Genomic DNA, 27,962 nt, shown 5'->3' with positions numbered 1-27,962 from the left:
AAGATGACGTTTATCCGGAGCGAGAGTTTCTCTCTCGCCCCGGGGCTTGCGCAGTGCGGCTGCTGCACGTGCGCAGGGCCACCCATCGACCCGGTTGCGAGCACATCGATGCTTGCGACCGGGTCTGAAAGACCCCCTTAGTCACCGCAGCTTACGCCATTCGAAGATGGTGTAATCCGCTGTAGCCTATGGGTTACACATTGCAATACTAGACATCCATAGGAACCTTCTCCAGGCAATGGCCACCGCGCATGTGTGGTTCGTAATTTCACTCCCAGCACTTTGCAGGGACGGGTTCCTTTAGTACATTCGGGTGCTATGATCGTATCCTGCAATGTGATCATGGGCGCTAATATCGCTGCCAGATGGCATTGCAAATGCGATCATTAATAAATGGGCCCCTTGGAGAGAGATCAAGTCTAGAGAGATAAAGTACCAACCAATCAGCTCCTAACTGTAATTTTTCAAAACACAGCCGGTAAAGTGACAGTTATGAGCTGATTGGTTGGTACTTTATCGCTCTCCAAAGCTTGATACCCCTATGCCAGGTGTGTGAAAGTAGCAATGGGTACAATTTACAATTTGTTTTAATTAAAAATATTCCCATATTTCCCTATCTAAAGGCCATAAAATAAAATGTGTATTACGGTTATTATACAACCAAATAAAAGCCCTATTTCTTTTTCTTTTTGCCACAAAACTTAGGTTCTTTCCGTGAAGTTGATGCAAACTCTCTGCGGTCACCGAGGGGTTAAGCTAAATCTCCAGGATAAGATAGGAGTCAGCAGCAGTGAGAGGCTGTGGGTTATTATGTGGTGACACACACAGGGAGGAGGCCCAGTCACCAGCCCAATCACATGCCACTGCCAGCCCACCAGCTCCAGGGCAGCAAGACCCTCACTGACCCAGAGAAATATCACCCATTGCACTGAGCTGATGGGGAACTGGTTTTACTGGTTCCAAAACCTACAAGATCCTACACACACACACATATATAATATATATATAATCACAGAACACCCAGCTGATCCTCACACACTGGATAAATAACAACCACAGCTCCTGTCCTGTTGCTTCCACATGAATAACAACGCCAGCTTCCTGTGACACCACAGCTGCCCCTCGCTGCAAGTCACACTACACCATGTCATATTACACAGCATCCACCCACTGCTAAACACTGGGTATAGCTAAATAAACAGCCTGGCTCCACCTCCCTCTAAGCAATCCAGCACACCCTTGTTAATGCTATCTCTCCTACACGCACGCTGTAGTATGTTCTAGTGTACAAAGTGCTGTACACAAGAATGTTGGACAGAGGAACTTACCTGTGCTGAACAGAGGCTCCGCACTCACCTGTTTGCACGGATGCTCTGCGCTCACCTGTGCTGCACTAAGGCTCCGCGCTGACCTCACCTGTGCTACAAGAAGGTCGCACCTATCCGTTGTCATGGCTTCCGAAGAGGTTCGATACTGTTCCAGATTTCCATATCTGTGCTTGAAATTTACGCTCATCGCATACAGCACCATATTCTGGGTAAGATGCCCCTCTGGGGACCTGGGTGGGGTTGGTTGATGCTGGTGGTGTTTACATTTTGGGAGTAATTTCCATTGATGTGAGTAGTGGATTCACATCCTCACATTAAATGATGGCTGGGCTTCCGCCATGGAAACTTTGGATGCGATGGTAACTAGCCACCACATTAAAAGTATAAAAAAAAAAAACATGTTTGCCCGTATGCAATAGTGGCCATCGGCCGTTCTCAAAAAACAGCAGAATTCAGCTGCATTTAAAGATTAGATGACCAGCGCTTCCACACCAATCGATGGCGACTGCCATCGGAAAGCTGCCATCAAATGGTAAAAATACTACCATCACACAGCGATGTCTATCCCTATTTTAAAGATCCTGCCATTTCCTACACTAGACTGACCGGCTGTGTAAATGTAAATCCTGTATGCTTCATTGTGGGATAGCATTGGACCTTATAAAGTGACCGGTTACTCTGTTTATTCTGGAATCTGCCATGTCATGTGTAAGGGGGAAGGTTATTACTTTATAGGATTATATATGTCATACATACTGTACTACAGGTTAACCGCAAACAAAAAAAAATTGATGAAACCAGACAGACCAGTTCAGGGGGATCCCATAGGTGGCTGTGTGATTACTAGAGGAAAGGTGTGTTTCACCTTAGACAGTTTGTATACTGTACATGAAATCTGATATTTGTGTAAATCTCGCTGTAGAATATTTATAACAAAGACTTCCTCCTCTTCTGAGACACCGTTCTACCAACTGACTACTCCTTTAATGAATGGGAAACTGTCCTGGCACTCTTCCTATTCCTGCCGTGCTCCAGAATATTACTTTTTGACCCTCCCTTATCACTGCCTGTCCCAGCAAGGTGTGTCTTATTATCAGCTACTGCTTAATTACACACAACACACCTACAGGAAAATGGTCTATAACTTGTCTCATGCTCTCAGACACACAACAATGATAGATTTTCATATACTGCTATTTTGTGACCAGGGCAGTTACTGCTATAATGCACTAGACCAGTGGTTCTCAAATTCGGTCCTCAGTATCCCACACAGGTCACGTTTTCCAGGTCACCCAGCAGGTGCACAGGTGCATTCATTACACACTAACACATTTTAAAAGATCGCCTGGTGGAGCTAATTATTTCAGTTGTGATTTCTGTGAGGAGACCTGGAAAACATGCACTGTTAGGGGTCCTGGAGACCGATTTTGAGAACCTGTTCACTAGACCAGAGGTTCCCAAAGTCCACCATTACAGTCCAGGTTTTAAGGAAATCCATGCTTGAGCACAGGTGATTAGTACCTCAGTTAATTTCATTGAACAATCTGGACTCACACATTGATATCCTTAAAACCTGGACTGTAATGGCGGAATTTGGGAAACTCTGCACTAGACCATGTTTCCCAAATATAATTATCAGGGCACCCTAACATAGGCTTACCATCAGTGGCGTAACTAGGGCAGGGCAAGCGGGGTGCGTGCCCTGGGCGCCGTTGGACCGGCGGCACGGGGGGGGCGCCGCCGGCCACGGTACCGGCCCGCCCTAGTTAGCCAGTGTAGCGCCGACCGCAATGAGTGCAGTCAGCGCTACACATTTACACAGGACCAGCGCTAGGCTTCCAGCGCCGGTCCTGTGCTGCACGCCTGAGCCCGTTCCCTCCCCCTGAGCGCTTGCCCAATAGCGCCAGGAGGCGGGCTCAGGCTGTGCATAACACACGCATCGCCGCCAGCGCTGGCGGCGATGCGTGTGTTAAACAGCAGCCAATGAGAGTGAGATAGACTCTCATTGACTGCTGCAGCACCCACTGGCTACTACTGGGGGGACCTCTACTGGGGGAGGGGTGGCTACTACTGGGGGGACCTCTACTGGGGGAGGGGTGGCTACTACTGGGGGCACCTCTACTGGGGGAGGGGTGGCTACTACTGGGGGCGTCATTGGGAGGACCTACTCTACTGGGGACTACTACTTGGGGGGGAACTACCACTGGGGGCATTATAAAAGGGGCCTACTACTAGAGGCACTGCACTCGGGGGACCACTACTGGGGGCAATAATAGGAAGGGCCACTACAAGGGGCACTGGATAGGGGGGATCACTACAGGGTGCCTGCATAAGGGGACCACTACTGGGAAAACTGCATGGGGGGGGACTACTGCTGGGGGCACTATATAAAGGGCACTGCATGGGGGGGGACTACTACTGGGGGCACCATATAAAGGGCACTGCATAAGGGGATACCGCTACTGGGCGCACTGCATTGTGGGGACTGCTACTGGGGGCACTGCATAAGGGGGAACACTACGTGGGGCACTGCATTTGGGGGGCCACTACTGGGGGTACTGAGTAAGGGCAACTAATTGGGGGCTGTATAAGGGGGACCACTACTGGGGATACTGTATAAGGGACACTACTATGGACCTGCATAAGAGGGACCACAACTGCATACTGGGGGTACTGTATAAGGGGTACTACTGGGGTTAAGGTGCATATGGATAGGAATGTTCAGCATGAAAATAAAGGGGTGTGTCATGTTGACACGCCCCATTTTTAAGTGACCCTGTCCATTTTTTTCCGCGCAGATCTTAGGATGTTGGTGGGGGGGGGGCTCCATTTTCAAATTTGCCCTGGGCTCCAAATACCCTAGTTACACCACTGCTTACCATACTATCCTTTTAAAGCAGGACACTCCTGAATTACTCAGGTTCTGTGGCTGATTAAAAACAGGTGAAATGCAGATTTGAAGTCAGCCAGCCACAAAACCTGTGTAATTCATGAGTGTCCCAGTTTAAAGGGACAGTATGGTAAGCCTACCCTAACAGTACATGTTTTCCAAGTCTCCTTACATAATTGCAAGTGAAATGAGTACCACCTGTATGTCACCTAAACTGTGTCAGATAATAATATATACACCTGTGCTCGAGCACGGAGATATTGAAGACATATACTGTTAGGGGTCCCTGAGGGCTGAATTTAGGAAACGCTACGCCAGACTTAATACGACCTGTGGCTGTTCAGCTGTTGTGGAACAACAAGTCCCAGCATAACCTGTCAGTTTGAGATGCCGAGGCATGTTTAGATGTGTGGTTCCACAACAGCTAGACAGCTATCGGTTGCCTAAGCGACGTACCTCTTGTAGTACAGCTTCTGATGGAACTAGCCAAGGCGTCATGTGATTTTATACAGCAGTGTTTCCCAACAACAGCCCTCAGGGACCCCTAACGGTGCATGTTTTCCAGTTGGGGCACATTTATTATTGGCTGACACATTTTTAAATATCTACAGGTGGTGCAAATTTTTTTTTTTTACTGAGGATATCTGTAAAACATGCACTGTTAAGCTTCCCTGAGGACTGAAGTTGAGAAACACTGATATACAGGCATGAGGTGACTTCTAGTATGGGGTGTGTGTGTGTGTGTTACTCCTTATATTGCATAAGAATAATTCCTAAAGAACAATGACACCAGAACTTGACAATTATGAGCAAGATATTACAATACACAATGTGCATTATGCAAATGATATTGCATGTGTATTATATCAGTATATTCTATAGATGTAACACGTCTCGTTACGTGTTTGGGCACGACACAGGTACATATGTTTTTTCTATAGAACAGAGTTGGGGGCAGGGGTTTAGTCAGGTCTAGGCTTGTACAGGTCTAGCTGACATTCTTTCACATAATGATATAGAATGCAGATATAGCGTTATACTGCATTACAGTCACATACAGTGTATTTTTTCTGTTATTGATTCTCTATGTAAAGTTTAAAAACATTTATTTACATTTAATACGTATTCTGCAGCGATTTACAGAGAATATTTGGTAAATGACATCAGTACCTGCCCCAGTGGAGCTTACAATCTGTGGGCCTGATTCAGAGCTGAACGCTCTGACCAGAGCGCTCGCTCTGAATCAGGGCCCTCCTACCTTTTTTTGGAGCGTCCTCATGGACGCTCGCATAGCTGTGGGTTAACACCCACAGCTATAGCGAGCGTCCAAGATGATGGTCTTGACCATCGCGACCATCGGGCTTGCGACGGAGACCCTGCGGTAGGGTCTCGCTGCCGCAAGCCCTGGAGTGATTTTGGCTCTATCAGAGCCAAAATCACTCTCACTGACATCACTAGTGATGTCAGTGGGGCCGGCTTGAGACGGTAGGCGTTCCCATGGAAACGCCTCCATCTGGCAGGCACGCCCCCAGCACGCCCACCAAAGGGGACGTGCTGTCAATCAACATCGACAGCACGCCCCCTTTGGTGCAAGACCCGGAGCGATGGAGAGCCCGTCGCTCGCCAGGTCTCGCGCATGCGCACAACGGAGCTCCCTCCGTCGTGCGCATGCGCAGTGGGGGAACATCGATCCACTTGCGAGCGTACTGCCGCTCACGAGCGGGTTTGAATGACCCCCTGTATTCCCTACCACATACTCGCACACACACTAGGGTTAGCTTTGTTGGGAGCCAATTAGCCTGCCAGTATATTTATTGATTGTGGGAGAAAATCCAGGCAATCACAGGGAAAACATACAAACTCCACACCGGGCCGTGGGGGGGATCGAAGAACCTCGGTGGTCTGAGACAGTAATGCTAACCATTACACCAACCTTGCTGCTAACATTTTAAATAGCTTCCTGGGGCACTTTGCTGTTGATGGTTTATGCACATCCCGCACATTCTGGTCTTGGAGGACCATACAACACTACAATTGATTCTAATTTACATTTTGCTCTTTACATAATCTTCAGTGTCTATTAACTTATACATTTCAAAATATGACTGAGGGGCCTATTCATCATTACTAAAAATTCTCTGGAGGTAATTAGGTTTAGAACTCGCATGGAGTTCTCCGATAATTAGGTAGGAATTCATTATTCCTCCTCTCCATAAGTATCTATTCCGAAGAGCTGTCTCCCAGCTCCTTCAACTCTGCCCCCCAGCGGCGTGTCCTGTTCCCACCCCCGCTGCCCGCTCCATCCACTCGCCTGCGTGAACACCCCCGGGTGGTTCTGCCCAGCTGTTATTTACTGTGCCCCAGCCGCTTGCGTGGACCCCGGGGACTGTCACTTGCGGTTAATTGAAGAGGTACCTACAAGTGTCACCGGGGAACAGAGGGGAGACGCTTCCCAGCAGCAGCATGCAGCAGGGTGAACACACAGCCGGCGGAGGGAGCGACGAAGGGAGCCGGAGGAAGACCTGCAGGTAAGTATAACTATATGCTGCTGCTACACAAGCTGCCGTATAAGTGGCTGCTTGTGAAGCCTTACAGGGGCTGTACGCCATCTGAAGATGGCGTACAATAACACCATCAAATTCCGAAAATACATAGCAGAGCAGAGAGTGAAACCCCGGGCAGGAAAGAGGAACTGCATGGATTGGGACAAGGGCAGGGTGCTGGAATAAACACTATGATATTAAATGGCAAAAATTTTATCTAACACGCACTGGAAAAGGGAAATGCTATTGAACAGGTGGTCAAAATTGGAAAATGGGGACGTTTCCAAGGACAATTTTTTTTCTTATAAAAAGGCTCCTACACACTAGACGATTTTGTTAACAACAATTTGTCCGATTCCGAAACATCAGAACGACAAATCGTTGAAATCGTCCAGTGTGCAATGCATGCACTACATCGTGTAGTGCGCGCTACCGTGTGGTTATCAGCCTGATCTTTTGTACTTACAGTCCAATCATGCGATGCGGCCGACGATCCCATGCAGCGCTATTCCTAGTGTGTATGGACCTCCGATATGTCGGCCCGTCGGCAGGAAGGGTCGTGCGTCGCATCGCTGGGTACACACGTCATTTAGTGGGTTCCCAGCTAAAATCTGGAACTGTACCTAAATAACATAAGGGGCATTTCTCAATTTTGTATATCGCTTATGGCCTGAATTTATTTGCATGTTCCTTTTTTATTAATAGTGGGGCACTGCCTGGAGCATGCTTAGGCGGGCGTGTGCTCGGAGCTTCCAAAGGACACTCCAGGCAGCAGCTCTACCAACTGCAGGCTGTCATTTCAGGCCGGCCCCAGGACCTTGCTCTCTGGACGACGGTTCCGCTTGCACACCAGTGCGGTCAAACAGAGGCGCCACCCCATAGAGAGCCAACCCCCTTCCAACATCCCGATTTCAGCGGGACAGCACTGTCCTGCTGTTCCACTCGTGGGCTGAAGTGTCTCGCGGTTGGTCAAATTGGGAGGGTGAGCATCCCCACCCCTGCAGCTGTGCGGCGGTGCTGAACCCCGGAGTAGCTGAATGGATGCTGCGTGCATGCGCGCGTCATCCATTCAGTGCCAGGAGAGGGCTGGGGGAAGCCCAGCTAGTGATGGAGTGCTGGGCTCTCCCCCAGCCTGACGCTACATGGGAGGCGTGCCATGAGGGCACGCCCACAAATAACGTCACTTAGGGGGCGTGGCCTATGGTAATTAGGCCACGTCCCCATAAGCGCTTTACACCGAGCAGGCACAGGGTGCGGCTACCCCTGGAGCTGGCCCTATCATAACTACATTCCCGCTGAACATATACATGGGCTAAATTCAATGGGAACATATTTAAATATTGTGAATGAGCATGTCTGTGAAGCATGGAGACATATGGTCATATGGTAAAATTATTGCAATGCCGTTAAGTTCTCTAGCTACACTTTAGTTGTTACTACAGAGTGTGAGTGAATCACATACTGATGACAACTTATTAGTGTATGGTATAAGATATGATGGAGGTATGGTAGTTGAATCGATGCCCAGAGCATGAGCAGTCACAGAAATCCCCCAAAATGTATTTATAGAGTAAATAGTCCGTGACCAGCACTCACATCACCTGTTAGATCACATCAGTATAAAGTCCACAAAGTGCAAATTACAAAAGATGGTAGCAGCAGCGTCTTAATGCAGGGATGTAACTGGGTATTGTAAAGTCCCATAGCTAAGGTTTGTAAGGGCCCCTATATACCACCCAATGGGGAAAAATGTATATAACACATAACTTTGATTAGGAAGATGGGCCCCCCTCAGCTCTGGGCCCCATAGTAGCTTCACCCCTTGCACCTATGGTAGTTATGCCCATGTCTTGATGCAATATGCAACCAGTAACAGATTAATCTATAAAATTCAAGTTAACGCATCAGTCCTACATAGGTTTTTCGTTTTATTTGAATAGCTCATTAAGTATATTTTTAAGCATGCATTTGATAGCTAAGAAGAATTACTATCTTCCTACAAATCATTATCTCCTTTTCAAAATCGCTCTGGAAGGAAAACTAGTATGGCCGCCGGACACATGATCGCTGCTCTATGGATGTCAGGTGATGAGGGGGGAGAAGGGAAACTATGTTGCAGTGATAACAGAAATCTGAGGGGAATTCCAACTTGCTACAGTATATATCACTATCAGTATGCATCACTGTGATTGCCATGGTAACCGCATAACTTTGGACAGTTTGCAGAATTACCAAACATTAATAGCTGTCTGAAGAAACAAACTAAGGAAAACCCCTATTCTTTTCCATGGGAATGCTGCTTTTTTTTAATAAAAAAACAAACAAACAAGGGAGCGCTTATGATGGTGTAGTATTAAGAGCCACAAGTGTCTGTGATAAAGTAAAAGCAAAATAAAACTGCATGCTTGTTCAAGTAGAGTAAAGGCTAATCTATAATCTGCTAATGCCAATGCTAACGTGTCACTGAGGGTTTCCCTGGGGATGAACCAGTTCGTGGGAGTAATCCATCCAGCATATAATATCCTAGGATACAAAAAAAGGCCAGACAGGCCATCTGTTTTCAGTATTTAAATGACAGTTACTTAAAACAGGGGTAGATTTACTAAGCCTCAGAGAGAGAGAAAATGGAGAAAGATAAGTCCCAGCCAATCAGCTCCTAACTGTCAGTTTACAGGCTGTGTTTGAAACCAATCAGCTCCTAGTCCTAACTGTCATCTTTCAAACACAGACTGTAAACTGACAGTTAGGAGCTGATTGGTTGGCACTTTGGCCCAGATTTATCAACGAGTGATATTCTTGTTATCACTCATTACTAATCTTAAATGGTGGTCCAGCAAATCGGCGCCTGACTGTCATATTTCAATGACATGACAGTTAGGATCTGGTTGGAGCACCATTTAACATTAGTAATGAGTGATAACAAGAATATCACTCGTTGATAAATCTGGTCCTTTGAGGGTTTCTTTACTAAGCCTTGGATGGAGATGAAGTGAATGGAGAGAAAGTCCCAACCAATCGGCTCCTGTCATTTTATCAAACACAGCCTGTGACATGGCAGTTAGGGAGCTGATTGGTTGGGACCAGGGGTGGATTGGCATGGAACACCAGCCTCGGATATTTCTGGAAGCGTCTCTAATGGGGGCAAGTGTGTTGAGGGGGTCGGTCTGTGGAGGGGGGGCCTGGAGGGGCTTTTGTAAGACACTGAGGAGGGCAGGGCTGGCAACAGAAATCTTGGTGAATAATACTTTTTCTGCCCCCCAATCCCTCTGCAATAGGTACTGGCCAGTCAGTTTGAAAGTCTATTCTTAACTACATGGTGGTTTCTTTGCAACAGGGAACCTCTGAAGAATTTGAGCCTCACGGGGCAGCGTCTTCAACCGGTATTCACTATTCAAGAACACATTGTCTAGAAGATGCCTGTTTATGTAGAAATATAACTAATGTCATCATCATAACCTATAGTAGCAGAAGTTTTTGTGTAGGGCAAAATTAATTTCCCTGATCAAACAATTTCTTTGTCTCCAGATGCCCTACATCTCTCCATTCCCAGGCTCCCCTGTGGTTCTCCAGCCTCCCTCTGTCTCTCCATATCCAGGACCCCTTGTCTCTCTCCAAAACCCAGTATGTCTCTCCAGGACCCCCTGTGTCTCTCCATCCCCAGGACCCCCTGTGTCTCTCCATCCCCAGGACCCCCAGTGTCTCTCCATCCCCAGGACCCCAGCCCCAGTGTGTCTCAGCCTCATTCCCCCATCCTCAGTGTGTCTCTCTGTCCCATTCTTCCCAGCCCCAGTGTGTCTCTCTGTCCCATTCTTCCCAGCCCCAGTGTGTGTCTCTGTCCCATTCTTCCCAGCCCCAGTGTGTCTCTCTGTCCCATTCCCCCAGCGCCAGTGTGTATCTCTCAGAGCTGTAACAATGGCTCGCGCCACCCTGTGCAGGCCACGGAACTATGAATACCGAGTATTACAGCAATGCCGGAACGGCGGGTGTTAGGGTAGGCAATGTGCATGGTGAAGCACCTTAGGGATGCTCCAGGCAGCACTGCTGTATAGATTCTGGCTGTAGGGTGCCATTCCAGACACCCTGCTAGCCAGATACAGTGAGCGGCGGTGCCGTCCACAGGGCTCTACACTCAGTGGTGACTGATAGGCTCATAGGCTCTACAAAGGCTTGTGGGAGGAGCTGCTGCGGCTGGTCATGCGCAGCAGCTCCCCCATCTGCCTTTTTTTTTTTTTTTTTACCATTAGTAAGTTATACTACTACTAGACTACACTACTACTGTAAAGCTGCCCGATTGGAACTGAGCTCTGATCGAAGCAGCGGGTGGGTAAGTGGAGGGCGGCGCCGGCCATAGTAGGGACCGGCCAAGCGGGAACTGGCCCAGCATCCTGGTGGCCCAATCTGCCCCTGGTTGGGACTTTATCCCCGTTCACTTTATCACCATCCAAGGCGTAGTAAATAGACCCCATAGATCTGAGAGGGGCATGTCCAAACTGAAATCTATGTAGATTGCTGTGCAGAATTAAATTTGTGGGCTACATGCAAAAGCAGCCAGTATTTACCCTGCATGCAAAATAATAAATGTATATGCACCCCTTGCAACATGGTTTGTCCAGGTGCAAAGTTACTTGCTTTTCTTATGCTGGGAACACACTGGCAGATATATTAGCCGATCAACAGATCTGCCAATATATTGCGTGCCCATTGGCCAGTGTGTACCAGCGATATGTCTGTGAACGATGTTGTTCACGGACATATCTCATCGGATGTGTACACCTGTAGCCGCAGGGGAGGGATTGTGACACACCCATGGCCAGCAGGACCCGCACCCCTCCAACACACACAACACAGGTGATGGTTGTTCAGTGTGTATAAACATCCATCACCTGCAGATATATCTGCTAGGTGTGTACAGGGCTGTAGAGAGAGCCGCCAGGTAAAGAGGGGGCGTGGCTTAATCACGGGAGGCGTGGCCACACCCCCTTGAAAAAAAAATACTGTTGCAGCGCCACTCTGAGCCCCTCAGCCCGGCGCAAAGGTAGGAGGGGGAGCGATCAGTGTGATCGCTCCCCCCCTCAGGCATAGGCATAGGAGATTGCTGTGGCTGCTGCTTAGTAGCCGCGAGCAATCTCCCATTGCATCCAGGCACACGCTGTGTGCTGGGCTGCTGCACAGGGAGGGGGGGCGGCGCCGGGCCCCTCTGGAAGCCCGGGCCCGGGTAAACTGCACCTGCCCCCCCCCCTCTCGGCGCCCCTGGGTGTGTACCCAGCACTGAGTTTTGCCTAGACAATTGAAGTCTTTGCACCATCAGAGTACAGAGATCACCGATGAACAGCTATCACTGAGCCCCGAACTAGGCTTGTAATCGTAGATTATTTTACTTTTGCTACATTAGTGACGTGTATCCTCTATTTGGTTTGGTGTGATTAACAGCTCCTGGGCAATATATATTCAGATTTAAATTCCCTATAGTCTCAGTTAGTTTTAATGGTTCATTAATTTTTAGAATTGTATGTTTTTTGTTTTTTTATGAATTATGTTAAATTGCTGATTAATGATCAGTTACGGAATAAATATTTGTTTAAATGAAATCGATTATCTGATTATTCTGCCAGAGTGATTTGTTTTGATCACTTTATGATATTTATTTTTGTGGATAGAATTGTTCTCCGGTCTATCGCTGGTCTCTTATTGATCTGTTTCTGCTTCTTTAGCGGGTTTAGCAATTCTTCCCTCACTGACCAGCCCGGCTCTGGTTACTACCCTGTATCTTGTTTACAGTACAGCAGTGTATGTATAGCATCTAAGGGGCTTTCTTTTTCTAATACACAAATCGCACTGCACCGGAAAACTTGTTTAAAGTGTGACTCCATAACTTCCTCAATACACAATCTTTTAGTTTGTGCTGCAATTCAGTCTGCATTTAATCACATTAGGTGCTTGAGTTGTAGAGGGTTCGCTGTCACATAGGTTTAAGTGTGGCACAGTCACGTGGGATACAAAGAGGAGATTGCTCACGACCCCAGGGCTTAGCACGTATTGATATGTGGATATGTATACAATAAGTTGGGTACACACTAGGTCGACGGGTCTGCCATTTGGCCAACCCGCCGACCTATCTGATGATTGGTAATGCAGACATACTTGCCAATCATCTGTCTGATGTGTCGAGCCTGACGTCACAACTGGGCAGGCATTTCGGTTTGCCCGCCCAGTTGAGCTGTCACTCACCGACTGGTCCCTGCATGTGTACGTGCGAATGGCAGGTCCATCACTATTTCATTGCTACATTATAATTCATTTATAATAATCCCATAAACAACTTATATTTAACTTCTAATTCTTCGCTCTCTCTCGCTCTCTTGCTCTCTTTCGCTCTCACTCGTTCTCTTAAGATGTGAAAGACCTAAAATATTATTTTTCTAACTTTCATATAATTCATTAATACTTCTTAATATATATTTAGCCTCAATGTATGTTTTTGTATATTAAATATTATAATTCTATAATTTCTTTATAGCTGCTGGTTTCAAGAACTATATAGATAATGAATGTGTAATTAAATATAATTGTTCTTAATGCATAGATATAATAAAAATAACCTTCTAGATGCAGACACTTATTTCAGCTTTATCAGTGCTTAGAGCAGTGGTTACCAAATGTTTTTGAATCACGACGCCCTTGTGTAACAGCATTGTCTTTACGGCACCCCTAAGCCAAAAGTTTGTTATTGAGAAATTCAGAATAAAATGTAGTAAAGTGAAGTAAATTGTGCTTACCTTAGGGTCAGTTATGTGGTGGTGGACTAGTTTGTGCTTCTGTTTGTCCACATATTTACATTACTGTACATTGACCATAAATAATTTTATTCGGTACTTGACCACCAACCTGAGGCACCCCTGCAAGTATCCCAAGGCACCCCAGGGAGCCACAGCGCACAGTTTAAGTACCACTGGCTTAGAGCTTGACATAATGTTTTTCCCATTATCAATTGAAACAAAGTTAGTCATTATATTTATAATAAACCTGCTGTTTACATGGCTGAACTTTTAAAAATATGACTAGAATTGCAGAAAATCTGGTGCTTTAAAACAAGCACTAATGAAATGGTCAGTGTAACAATGTTAATGAAACGCGTCTGTCTTCTCAGTATGGTATCAACTGCTGTTTGTTTAATTGTGCTCACATGCTGTGTTCTGTTCTGTACACTCCCTGGTAATCTGTCAGCGGTGATACAAAAGTCCCAAAGGTACAGTAGCTTCTGAAGACTCCAGTAGCGGGGGAGTGGAAGACCAGCAGTCTAGATGCTCATCTGCAGGTATGTCAGAGCCTTGCAGGAACTGAGGAGTGGTTACATGTGAGAAAAACAATGTCCTTCAGAGGATATTACCAAGGTTTCTGAAGCATTTGTATTACGCCCAGCTCTGAGATATAACATTAGTATACGAAACATCGCTACAATCAAACAGCAGTTGTTTCCATACTGAGAAGTCTGACACATTTTGTTAACAATGTTTTAGGGACATATGTATCAAAGCTTGATTTGAGATATAGATCACCAACCAATCGGCTTTAAACTATCATTTCTTAAACACAGCCTGCAAAATGTAAGTTAGAAGCTGATTGGTTGGTGATATATATCTTACCATTTTATCTCACATCAAGCTTTGATACATATGCCCCTTAGCTACAGTACATTTGTTACACTAACCGTTAGTAGCTTCTTCTCTCCAGACTTTAGGCGGAATACTGTTATTGATATTTTTATTATTTTTTTATTCTCTTTCATTGAATCTGTCAGCTGGAATTGTTATTTATCATATGCACATTTGTTTTTCTTTATTGTATTAACTCCTTTGCCAATATAAACTTTCAATTTTTCAAGAGTTTATGTAGTCATTAAACACTCCATTTGCGCTCCCTTCTTGTACTGTTTTATACATCGGGCTACCTGCACCCCAATATTGGGTAGCAGCATTTGGTTTTGTCTAAATCTGTTATTTTGTTTTAGACGCATCTGTTTTATTCCTTACTTCCGATTAAAGCTGTCCTATGTGGTGTGTTGAGACTTCTGGGTTTATGACCCGGGAGTCCTTCTGCACATGTGGGGGACCTTTGGAAAGATCCTATTGGATCCCTCTTGTGGAAGTGCGACGCTATCTATAGATGCTGCTGCCTATCGCGTCCAAGCTCTGGAAAGTTTTGCGTACCGGAGCTTGGTGCATATGAGGAATGAGGCCAAACCTCCAAAAACTGCAATTTCGGCAGTTGCCCCCATATTTAGTGTTGCAACCCACCCTCAGTGTATACACTGTGTGTAGCCAGAAGGTGTCTGTCTGCTCCAACATCTTCCTTCTCTCCTACCCAGCTGATCGGTGCTATTGTCTTGACTGTTGGGATATATGCTGAAGTGGAGAGGCAGAAATACAAGACTCTACATGGTGCCTTCCTCGCTCCTGCCATCATCCTCATCCTCCTGGGAGTGATCATGTTTGTAGTGTCCTTCATTGGAGTCCTGGCCTCGCTCCGAGATAATCTGTGCCTGCTGCAGGTGGTAAGTGTCTCTACTTTCTGACCATGCTTCCCACAGTTACTTGTTGTTCTAGGTTCCGGCTGCTGTGCTGTTCTTTCATCTCACCTTCTTGTTGTATTTCTGCAGTTCATGTACACACTGGGAGTCTGCCTTTTACTGGAACTCACAGGCGGGATAATCGCTCTGATTTTTAGAAACCAGGTGAGACCTTTGTAATCCCTTCCAATGCCATGTAACATGGAGTTTCTGCATGGCTGGCCAATGGTCTCTTCTAGCACCTTGCCAGCTGTGCCTACTGGTCTAGCGACTGTGCCAGATGGCCATCCGATCATGCCAGCTGTGCCTGCTGGCCAGCCAACCTTGCAGCTGTGTGTGCTGTCTAGACTTATATATTATTTTTAAATAAGATCCTTATATTTATGACTTGACGGTTATGGTAGCGCTGGGCTCATTCACTTGGCTTAAGTTTTCCGCTGACAACTTGTGGTCCCCCCCCTCCCCCGATATGCTCTCTGTATGTAAAAAGATGGATAAGCCCTAATACCCTCATCCATCCTGCTGATCAATTATAACGCCTGTCTCTTCCATTACTAGACCATGGATTTCCTGAACAACAATATTCGCCGTGGAATAAAGAATTATTATGATGATCTCGACTTCAAAAATATCATGGATTTTGTGCAGAAACAGGTGAAAGCTGGCAAATGATACTGCGTTACTATGATGTCTGGTAGCACTGACGTACTGTACCTGCACTTACATGTCTTAAGGATAGAATACTAGTGTGATACAATGTGAAGCATCTACCGTTTGGTAACGTTCCCAAATACACAGAGCAACCTCTCCATACAATAATAGCAATTCAATATGATAATAGACTTGTTCCTTCTGAATTCTAGGAAGCCTACTAACATAATATAACAAAGTGCTTTTCCACAAAAACCCTGACTATCCGACATATCTTAAATTGGGACAATGTGCAGCATATAGACACTTGTGAATATATTATAGTTAGGATTTATTATGTTTTTTTTGTTTGTTTTCATGGAATTTTGTTTTTTTGCACTTTGTTATTAAAGTTTAAAGGGCAAAGTCTATCAATAAAAAAAGAAAAATTAAAGTGGTGGTTCCGTTTTCGGAATGCTTTAATGTATTGGCCTGTACAAGCTTACTGGCAACTTTAAATAAAATGCTCTGCTTTACATTTCTACCGCGTTGCGTTTAGCAAAGTTTATATACATTTACACAAAGTTAGTAATTTTTCTTGCCTTGTTATAAAACATAAAGCTGCTCTATGAATAACAGAGCATTCAGGGGGCGATTCAAACCCGGACGCTAGGCTGCGTTCATTCATAGTTGGGCGATTTTTGCTTTCTGCGTATGCATGGCATTGGGCGTGCGATCGGGAGGCGATTGCTCTCTTGCGTACTTCCAGAGCGCTAGTTTGAGTGACAGAACGGGGCGTCTGTGGGTGGTGGCTGGGGCAGGTCTGTGTAAACGGGGTGTGCTTGCACTAGCGCAGGCGTGCCTGGGCATTTTTGCACCAATTTAAGGGCGTGCTTAATTAACTCGCAGCGTTAGCAGTCAGCATATACGTCACTGAGCTGTTTCACACACAGTGGTGATCGCAGTGCTTGCAGCAGCCTAGGGTCTACCTCAAGCACTGCCTGCTGCTTCGATGTCGTTCGATGGTACCAATGTTTTTCATTCACTTCCTGGAGATGACGTCTGAAAGTGGGCGTCCTTACTCCAGGCTGGTGGGTGTCTAACTTCATCTGGTGAAAGCTCATAAAGACATAGGAGGCATCCTAATGTCTAAGCGTGCGATCGCCGCATTTGCATTTATTCTTTCCTTAAGCCTAGCGTCCGGGTCTGCATCGGGCCCTCAATGCGAAGCTCTTGGGCGGTATGTCCTATCTTAGGGCAATGGAAGTGAACAGCCTTGCTTAGTCATTTTAATACATGTATAAAAAGCACACAATGATCCTAATAACAACTTGCATTGGTCGCCTACTGATATGAAATGTGTTTTGCTTTCAGTTCAAGTGCTGTGGGGGAGCAGAGTACATGGACTGGGAAGAGAACGTGTATCACTCTTGCACGGCCCCCGGGCCACTGGCATGCGGCGTTCCCTACACCTGCTGTATGAGCAACAAGGTAATAGCACCATAGTCTGTGTAACGTCATGTGCACTCTGGGCAGGGGTTTTATCTAGGGATCCAAGCGCCCCTGGCAATGTAATGTACTGGCGCCCCCTACCCCCCTTATGCAGTGCCCCCAGTAGTAATCCCCCAGTAGTAATTCCCCCTATACTGCATTACCTCCAGTAATAGCCCCCCCTATACAGTGCCCCCAGTAGTAATCCCCCCTATGCTGCATTGCCCCCAGTAGTAGTCCTCCCTATACAGTGCCCCCAGTAGTAGCCCCCCTATACAGTGCCCCTAGTAGTAATCCCCCCTATGCTGCATTGCCCCCAGTAGTAGTCCCCCCTATACAGTGCCTCCAGTAGTAGTCCCCCCTATACAGTGCCCCCAGTAATAGTACCCAGTAGTAGTCCCCCCTATACAGTTCCCCCAGTAATAGTACCCAGTAGTAGTTCCCCCTATACAGTGCCCCCAGTAATAGTACCCAGTATTAGTCCCCCCTATACAGTGCCCCCAGTAGTAGTCACCCCTGTACAGTGCCCCCAGTAATAGTACCCGGTAGTAGTGCCCCCCTATACATTGCCCCCAGTAGTAGCCCCCCCTATACAGTGACCCCAATAGTAGTCCCCTATACAGTGCCCCCAGTTGTAGACCCCCCAATACAGTGCCCCCAGTAGTGGCCACCCCCCCCACCTAAATTGCTCCCAGTAGTGGCCACCCCTATACAGTGCTCCCAGTAGTGGCCACCCCCATAAATTGCCTACAGTAGCGCCCCCCCCCATAAAGTGCCCCCAGTAGCGGACACCCCCTATTTCAGTGCGCCCCGCCCCCCCCCCCCCCTCCTGTGCCAGGCTTGCACACACACAAAGCACAAAAAAAAAATTCAGCTTACCTGGTCCCCGCTCCTGACGCGACCGCCGCAGTCCGAGTCCCGGCCCGCTCTTCTCCTGCATGGGAGAGACGTCATGACGTATGACGTCTCTCCCATCACATGCTGCGGGGGGAGCCGGTACACGGAGCTCATTAGTGAGCTCCAGCCGGCTCCCTCCGCGGACGACGCAGCAGCAAATGAGAGTCTGTCTGACTCTCATTAGCTGGCTGCTATTACTAACACACAGCTGCCGCTGGCGGCTGTCTGTTTGTAAACTGTGTAGGCATACCTCCCAACATTTGACACCATGAAGGAGGGACAAGTCCTTCGGCGTGCGCCCGAAAAGGGGAAAAAGGGGGCGTGGTTTATGGGAAAAGGGGTGGCGCCTATGTAAAATGGGGCGGAGCCTTTCAGGTTCCCAAATTTTCGTCACTTTGGGGGCGTGCCCAGCACTCTCCTTACAGCAGTCCGTACACATGAGAACAGATGCCGTGCGCATGCGCACGGCATCTGTTCTCCTGTACACCCGCTGCAGCGGTTTGTGCTCTCCCCAACTTCCCCCCCCACCGTAGGACACTGCTGCCCGCGGGTGGAACAGCGGAACAGTCCCAGAAAAACGGGACTGTCCCGCTGGATGCGGGACAGTTGAGAGGTATGATATATATAAACATGAACATCCTTCATCTATATTTTTATTAATTTCCAATAGCCTCTTCCTTTTAAATATATGGCTTTACCCTTTTACACTAACAATTATTTAGCCAGATCTGTAATAAAAACTAAAACTAGTAATACCTGCAATCTCTATCTAAAATGCCAGGTGAGCCCGGGAGGTTACTGCATGGTATTTACAGCCAGCCCCAGGAAAGCAGAGAAGAAAACTCTGCCACTTGCAGTCAGGGAACAGTTGGGGGGTGTGGCCGAGCAGAGCGTCTCCTGCATTGATAGGTCCCCCACAGTGTTCCCTCCAATTGACATCACAGCTCTGCTGCTTGCTGACTGTGGTTGGGAGGGCGGGTGTGGCCCAGCGGAATGCCCCTGCGTCATCATGCTGATGGGCGTGCCCAGCCCTGTCGGAGCTGCCAGACTGCCACAGCATGATCTAATGCAGCCGAGTGTGGTGCGCGCACAGCGCAGCAAACTCACCGCTGTGTGCGCTGATAAGCACAGCAGCGGTGATAGATCTCCCTCCAGCCAGCCCTCAGGAAAGCAGAGAAGAAAACTCTGCCACTTTCAGTCAGGCAACGATTGGGGGGCGTGGTAAAGCGGAGCGTCTCCTGCAGGTCCCGCACAGTGTTCACCCCCCTCTGATTGACATCACAACTCTGCTGTGTGCTGTCAGTGGTTGGGAGGGTGGGCGTGCCCTAGTGGAATGTCCCTGCTTCATCACGCTGATGGGCGTGCCCAGCCCTTTCGGAGCTGCCAGACCGCCCACAGCATCTAATGCAGCCGGGTGTGGTGTGCGCACAGTGCGGCAAACTCACCGCTGTGTGGGCTGATAAGCACAGCAGCGGTGACAGAAATCTCCCTCCCGACCTCCCCCCGCCTGTGGGACACTGCAGCCCGCGGGTGGGACAGCAGGACAGCTCCCAAAAAACGGGACTGTCCCGCGAAAATCGGGACAGTTGGGAGGTATGTGTAGGGCAGACCGCTCTCACTACGATCTGCCCTACACTTGTGGGGCCCGGGGGACTTGTGCACCCCTTGGCTACTGGTGGCACTACCAGGCGGCGCCCCCACTTTGGTCGGCGCCCCTGGTGAGTGCCATCCTGGCCAATGGGTAGATACGCCCCTGACTCTGGGGCTGATCTGTTTTATGAACAGATCTTGCACCTGTAACCCTGGTTAAGGGTTAAATAACATACTATATTAAAAAGTACATATATGAGTTAAATATATATGTACTGCAGTCACAGTTCTTGAGGTAAAATGTATGTGTGTGTCATGTATTTATAATGGAGTATTGTAGTTCATGATATGTATATATATATATACATATTTAATGTATTTGCATATAACTTTATGTGGTACTTTTTTCTATCTCTGTGGTGAGGATGTGCACAGTGTATGAGATGCACATGCACAGGAGAAGTGGGCGGAGTGATATGGCTGGGAGTGGTTAGGTTCCTGTCAGGAAAAGAGGGGCAGGGACAGAGAAACATATAAAAGGAACTGACAGCAGAGTGGGAGTCAGTCTGCTGATCCCTCCCTCCAGTGCCTGCGCTCCTGTGACCCGGGCAGCCAGTGAGCGGCTATATGCTGCCGGGCGCAGGGGGGCAGAGCCGGAGATGGAGCCCAGCCGGAGCTGGGGAAGAAGGTGGGACAGTGGCACCCACCCTGTCTACCTGATGATGCCAGAGAGGCGGTGTCACGGGAGGTGGACCTGGCAGCGTGAGTGGAAGTGGCTAGGAGCCGTGCAGGAAGTCCCGGCGTCAGCCACCACGTCAGCGGGGAGGCAGATCCGGAAGTTCCGGCTACTGTCCAGTGACAGGAGGGCTGCCTGCTTGGTGGCAGGTTATGACAGAGCCTGCCACCAAGGGGAGAGAGAGACAAAGCAGCAGCGGTGGTCCCGGCAGCAGAGCAGTGCAGAGGGCCCGTTGGTGAGCAGAGGCTGTAAGTGGGCGAAGCTGCAGCACATCCCCATAGCTTAGAGGCTGTATCCCAGGAGGAGGGGTGCATCTACAGTGGGGGAGGTGGAGCGGCAATGGCTGTATCCGGTGGTCAGCGGTAGTTCCCTGCAGGACAGCCCAGCAGCAGTAATACAGTGGTGGGCTGCAGTTAGCAGAAAGAGGCCAGGGGTTTCTCTGCAGATGGGAAGGTCACTGAGTGACAAGTTAGCAGTGGCAGCAGCGCCCTGGCTAACAGTGAGTACATATATGCTCTGCACTCACCTAGTATCTAGCTGACCGGCCCTCAAGAGAAGGTGGGTAGTTGCCTTATAAGGAAAGTGCTGGGGGAGAAAGTAGACTTTACTGTTACCGTCTGACAGGGCTGTGGACATTCCCTATTGTAGCCCTACTTTAACTACCCCACTGCAGAACATTACAAAGCCAACACTAGAAGTGGCTGAAGTGTGAACGATCCCCACATTAGCCAGACTAGTCCTCTACTATTCTGACTGAGGTTACCCTGCGTTCACAGTGAAAGCAGTGGGCAGTTGCAGCTTAATGTATGATGAACTGATAGGAGACAGGATACCCCACATCCAGCATCTTCTCCAGCCTCTCCCACAACAGTGCACCCTGTCATGCATACATGGTGACTGCTTACTCTGGTAACCTGTGATCTAGAGTAATAAAACAGCAGTGGTACTGTGAACTATTTTTTCAGCAATTCTTTATTCACACATACAGTGAAGTACTGTGTATTGGAGACCTGTTAACCTCTTTAGGGTTAATCTGCATATACATAACATATTACAAATGCAGCCAGCCATCATCAGACTGTGAGCTACATCTGGCCCCTGCACTAAGGGCTATTGAATAGACTAGCTCAAGGAGGATACATAACAACAGAGAGGCTCATAGAGCTATGGAAACATTACAGGGGAATATTACTAGCTCAACTGAAGACTTATATGTAACGTTATTTATATTCTATAATATAGGTTTAAATGGTATAGGTTTTATTCACACGTGAAGCTATGCGACAATAATATGGGATTGATATAGGACAGGGTCAGGATATTTAATGTCTAATGGAGTGAGTTTAATTTAACAGAACTTTAGATTAGATTTTAGGAGTTCATCACTTTGGGATTGGTATACTTCCTCTTCTGATGCAATATCGGTTTTAACAAGAAGTAAAACATATGTGTTGGTGATGGGTATTAATTGTAAGTGCCAAGTAATGTGACTCTATATGCTCCTTTTAAGTATCTGTTAAAGTATGTGACATTAGTAGTGTATTAATAGTTACTGTGATGCTTATCTGTGTAAAATGTTTATGGGATTACACTATTATAATTGTGTTATGTGAAGAAATATTTAAAACAATTGTACATGCTATTATTTCATAAAAATGAGTTAACACTGTTACATTTGTGTAGTTACTTACCTGAAGATTTGACACAAGGATCCAAGAAGAAGAAAAACAGGTCTACCTAAGTTTTACACTGTGATATCCTGTGACATATAATATGGTTTGAATAGCTCCCTATTAAACCATGGATATTAGTTATAACATTTAAGGGGGTTTCTCAAGTAGGCCCATAATGACTATTAATACTTGGGCGGAGGCACTGACAATGTGGATATACACCACTTAGAGGAATGCTAAGGGTGGATACATTAGGAGTAACAAAGGTGTTAGTAACCTGGTGTCCCTTTATAGAGGTAAAGGGGGGTTACACACCTTTAGCACTGCACATGTTCCACAGCTGGGCGCACACATCCCCGGGTGAGTCCTGCGCAATTCGGTCTCTTCTTCACTTGCAGATCAACCTGGATAACTGGGAGGCAACAGGGCATCCACATGTAGACGTATACAGAGATCCGTCTGTTTTCAGGTGGATCTCCCGCACGAAGGATAGAGCTGGTCCATCAGGGTATACAGTCGGGAAGCCGGCGGACCTAATCCTGACAGATGGCGTCCCGACTGCTTAATCCCAGCGATGGTTAAATGACAGGCATCTAGATCTAGATGCCTGTCATTTTACCGAGCGCGGAGAGCCGCTGGGGGGGGGGGGGGAGGGTTAGGTTAGGGGCTCCCAGGGGGGACTTAGGGTTAAGCACCCCCTGGGAGGTTAGGGTTAGGCTAGGGTGAGGGAGGGTTAGGCACCCCCGGGGGACTTATGTTTAGGCGGCGTGGGAGGGGCGAATAGGGTTAGGCACTGGGGGGGAAGGTTAGGGTTAGGCACCCCTAAGGGAGGGTTAGGGGGTAGAATAGGTTAGTGAATACTTACCTGGGGACGATCTGGATTTTCATCCTTCTCGGGCTGCCGCTGTCGGGATTTGAACACCGGGCATGGGTCCGGTGGTAAACCATACTGATTCTGTCCATGAGTGCACAGATACCAGGACGGTGGTGTGATATGATACAGTACATTACATTACATTACAATTCTACGAGTCACAATCCTTTTTGATGTCATTATTTCTAATTGGGTTAAATTCCAGCTCCTTTATACGACATTATGCTGCAATATGAAATATACATTTTGCCTCTTGGGTGTTTTGAGATTCATGCAAAGTACAAATATTAACAACCCAACAAATGCCCACACATTAGGCCTCCATATCGGTCCATTTTATCCTAACTTTGGGCAGACTGGAGCAAATATAGGCTGTAAGTTTTATTTGACCTCAGGCTTTTTATGCTGCTTATTGTCTATTTGTGCAGGTGTTTTCCATCTTATTATTTTCATAGGTTAAAAACAAAACATGTATTCTAAAAATCCTGAATCTTTGTGTTTTGCAGACTGATGTGATGAACACGCTCTGTGGATACCAAGCCATGAAGTATGATGTATGTATTTGATGGAGACCTTCATCTGCTCTATAAGGCCAATTATTAGCTGTGGCATCTCTGTAGTAGTATCACTTGTATAAACTTTATTGACAACTTTTCCTCAGAAAAATTAAACTGGAGTTCTAATATACTGCAACCAAGTACTTTATGGATACAGATTTCTGTATATTGGATATTATGCAGATTATCTGTTTTTTGTGTGTATGTCATTCTGAGTGTCCCATGTGTGTGATATGGGTCAGGTGATTGACACAGAGCCATATACAAAGACACTTTGGGCTAAATGTATTAGCCAGCGAGCCGACACCGCTTGGGGGAATACATAGGAGTATGCCCATATTTTTAAAGCAGCAAGCATGTTAAAGGCTAAACCAGCTTAGTTTAGCCTTTAACATGCTTACCGTTTTAAAAATACGGGCATACTCTCATGTATTCCCGCAGTGGGGCCGGCTTGATGGCTATTACATTTAGCCCTTTATGTTTGTAGTACTAGTAAATGGACCCAGCATATGTTGGGTCACGTCTGTCCTCTCCTGCAGGATGTCTGTCCCGTCCCTGTCACCAGTAATAAAGGCCATTGGGGAGGTGGAGCGCACGTGCATGTTGGACATGACAGCCATCCAGAATTATTTTACAGATTTTATTAAATTGTGTTAAAAAAAAAAAAAAATTAAAGCTAAAAGATATGTAACCTTAACAAGTTACCTAAAACTTTAGGGGACTAGGTGGTCCCCGGCCATTCAGTTACATTTACCATACTGCTACTTCTAAGTTTCAACTTCAACTGCTGGCTGCTATAATGATATTACCCATGAATTAGACAGGTTTTGTTTGCTTCTAGGGAGAGATATGAAAGCTTTCTTTTGTTTATCTCTCATTGTTTGAGTGAATAATTTTTTCTGTCACTGTCTTCTCTCGCTTTCTCTCTGTGACACATCGCTCTGTTTTGTCTTGGACACTGCTGTCTCTTTATCGCTCTGAAAAACTGATCTCCCTCTTCTGTCCCCAGAGGGTTGCCGCTCAGAAGTTTATCCATGTCCGAGGCTGTACAAATGCGGTGATTATATGGTTCTTGGATAATTACACCATCATGGCTGTTGCACTACTGGGAATCCTCCTCCCTCAGGTGAGACTTGAGATGGATCTTGTAAAATTAACCGATATTATACCACTACACTGTATGTGTTTTATGTTGTGATTCATTGGTTTGTCTTCCTTTTCCTGCTAGTTCCTTGGTGTTCTCCTCTCTCTTCTCTACGTCTCCCGAGTAGAAGACGTCATCAGTGAGTGGAAGAGTTCAGCTGATGTCCTCTTGGAGGGAGAGACCACCAGACCCGAGATAGAGTTTTCTTCTGTGGGCTGCTGTAGGTGCTACCCAGGGGAGGAATCGTCAGCCTGAAGGCCATCACATCAAGTGACACACTAACCACCACTAAGCATTAACTGTGGAGCTTGTCTGGGATATTTCATACGGTTTCGAGTCATACAGGTCTAGGTTGACTTTCTGAACAGGTCATGGAGTTGCGAGGTTTTCGCATGTCTAAAAATGACATTTCCCAGGATGTGTCTTGTGGGTGACCGGCGATAATCGGAGAACTGTATTGTGCCTGGTGACTGTTCCACATGGAACATCACTGTATTGGTTCTCGGAGACGCTGTAAAATAATTAGTCCAATGGGCATCGGAACACAGGATTTATTTTTTAACTGGACTTCAAAGCAAATTCATCTCAGTTGTGTAAGGCAAGGAAACACTTTTGTGAATATGCTGAACCTACTAATATGGTTTCAGGGAGACTGTCCCCAGATCATGTGGTAGTGTCATGTTGTACTCATCATAAACCACTATCTGCAATAATCTTCTGGTTTTGGAAAAAGGAGATCGTCGATACTTGAATACAGGCAAAGCCAGATCTCTTGCTAACGGCAAGCATGCACTGACAAAATGGAGGCTTAACTCATTTTTATAACCACTCTCCAAACCGCAGCTACAGGACCTGCATCACCAATCAGACCTTCTGAGACTGAGCATGTGTGTTTTATTCATGCAACACTTTCTATTTATATCCTGAATTCCCAGCACTAAATAATAAGACATGACTTGATCCAGGGAAAGAGGCATGTATGTTAGCCGGTCCTCAAGTAGCATATAGACCTATTGTGTGAGAAGCTTGTACGCTGGTACTGGAACCACAGATCTCTTCATGAATCTTGTTGTAGGTAGAAGGAACCTCGTTGTATTTTGCCTCACTTGCATGGAACAGGTTTACATAAGCGGCCACAGAGACCTCCTATATAACTTTGTGACTAGATTAGCTGGTCTGTACTCAGGTGTAAAGTGCCAATAACCGTTTTGTAATGAGCACCCTGCCACAGGATTAAGGTGACCATTTTGTGGGCTGAGCCAATATATACATGCTATTTATCAATTTACGAAGAACTAGTGACATTACTAGTACGTATTGTTCCCGGTGTATTGGTAGGACTGCAGTTTCACTGAAGATTGGTACAGCCCTCAAGAAGACTGTCTCAGCTATGGCAGCAGTCCCTAATGCACAAATGAGTTCCACACTTATGAATGCAAGCCCACAAAATGGCTACCACCACTGTCCAGTGTATATATGTGCTCTTTAAGTAGAGAGGCTGTCCTCTCCATTTGTGTGTAACTGTAAACCATTATTTTTCTCTTTATTGTGCCTTTTAGTGTTTACCCACTTTAACCACGACTAGTGTTTAAAATGAAACCAAAAACAAACTACAGCTTCATACTGCATTATGTGACAGGAGTGCTAAAAAGTCTCCTTCCTGAATGAGAGTTGTTCTGTGACTTTGTTTTAAGCGTCAAAGTCACTGCAAACAAGGTTTAGTTCAGATGGTTTGAGATACTAAACAAACCCAGTTCTAGTAATGGAACCTGTGTCTGCAATAAGTAACACAATGCAGGAGGGGTGGGCAACAACGCGAGCTATAGTGACTTCACTGTAGTGAAATTCCTCACAGAAGAGTACACTGTGTTTATGGATAAATCTAGCACTGAACATCTTCTGTTTAAACTGCACCTGTCAGCTACACATGAAGGCAGCCATTTTGTTGTCTATCAATTTACTAGGAGGCAGAAATAAGTCATGGCCATGAAACAAGATACTAGTTTCTAGTGACTTGATAAGGGTGCACCAGTGCCGGAGGAGGGCGGTTTTGTATCCTGTGACAGGCCCCCGACCACAAAACATGTGACGTCACATCGAGGGGCTGGGCCACTGGCACCAGGAAGTACAGCACTGCCTGGAGTGTCCTTAGAATGCTACCACCGACTGTACAGGCTGCAGGGTGCATGCCCGGTGAGTCCTTTGGACGGCCAGCAGCTCTATAGCAGCGCTGCAGGCTGCTGCTCCAGGCACCCGGCAAACCAACTGCAGATGCCATGGGGCAGTAATGGGCCGCCCCTGTGGCCGTCCACTCCTGGTGACTACACAGCTAGTACACCCCTAGTTACGGCCCTGGGGAGCACTCTGGGGAATACAGTTTGAGCCCACAAAATGAAGCCAGGCACTGTGGGTAGGGGGCAGGTGTACTTTACCACTGCATCTTGGCTTTAAAAGCTAAACTGTGTGTAGAAAGGCCTTTGTTACTGGCACTCTGCAAGGGTTATATATTTGAAGCAATAGATACCAGATTTTTTATGCGCTAATGAAAATGGGTCAGAAAAAAACTCCCAAAATACTTGTTTGAAGTTGCGCTGATGTGTGGAATAATCACCCCAATGTAAAGTAAGAAGGGAACGTCTGCATGACTGCACAACACTCTGAGATACTGGCATTTTACTAAGCACCTCTGCATCCTATTGTACCCCACGCATACCGAATGGGGAAAAGCGGGTGTCTTATGTTACCTCTAGCAGGATATAATAGGGTGACATTGCACATTCCTGGGGAATACTTACTGGCCTGTAGTACAGGGAAGGGTGATGCTGGGGATGTCTGTTGCCATGGTATTGCTTCCTATCCCAGTCCACCATCTCATGTACAGTTTTTGCACTAAACTAGACCAGTGACTCTGCAACTGGAAAAATATATTTTGTTTTTGTAAATAAAGTTTAATGAGCTTTAACATTGATGGATATATTTTGACTATAAACAAAACTGTTTGGATTGTGATTCCTATTAATAAATCTTATGTATGGCCTACTAA

At 46.7% G+C, this 27,962-nt stretch overlaps 1 protein-coding gene across 1 annotated transcript; it reads left to right on the top strand.

Annotated features, from left to right (window-relative positions):
- Positions 1 to 800: 800 nt before the first annotated feature.
- On the top strand, positions 801 to 27,962 carry TSPAN15 (tetraspanin 15). Its single transcript, XM_088477041.1, has 8 exons — positions 801 to 1,537; positions 15,127 to 15,312; positions 15,418 to 15,492; positions 15,886 to 15,981; positions 17,332 to 17,448; positions 23,725 to 23,772; positions 24,785 to 24,901; positions 25,004 to 27,962. The coding sequence occupies exons 1-8, from the start codon at positions 1,451 to 1,453 to the stop codon at positions 25,172 to 25,174; spliced, it is 897 nt and encodes a 298-aa protein (XP_088333167.1). The 5' UTR covers positions 801 to 1,450; the 3' UTR covers positions 25,175 to 27,962.

This window comes from Taudactylus pleione, unplaced genomic scaffold (assembly GCF_031769625.1).
Source record: "Taudactylus pleione unplaced genomic scaffold, aTauple2 ptg000199l, whole genome shotgun sequence".
Taxonomy (NCBI): domain Eukaryota; kingdom Metazoa; phylum Chordata; class Amphibia; order Anura; family Myobatrachidae; genus Taudactylus; species Taudactylus pleione.
The sequence above is the reverse complement of the archived record's forward strand: the minus strand, read 5'-3'. Positions and strand labels throughout refer to the sequence as shown.

Bases quoted from the DNA above. Each gene is read 5' to 3' on its own strand.
- TSPAN15 (XM_088477041.1), top strand. From the start codon at position 1,451: ATGGCTTCCGAAGAGGTTCGATACTGTTCCAGATTTCCATATCTGTGC. The intron at 15,313-15,417 runs GTAAGTGTCTCT...GTATTTCTGCAG, and splicing joins ATCTGTGCCTGCTGCAGGTG to TTCATGTACACACTGGGAGT. The intron at 15,493-15,885 runs GTGAGACCTTTG...TTCCATTACTAG, and splicing joins CTCTGATTTTTAGAAACCAG to ACCATGGATTTCCTGAACAA.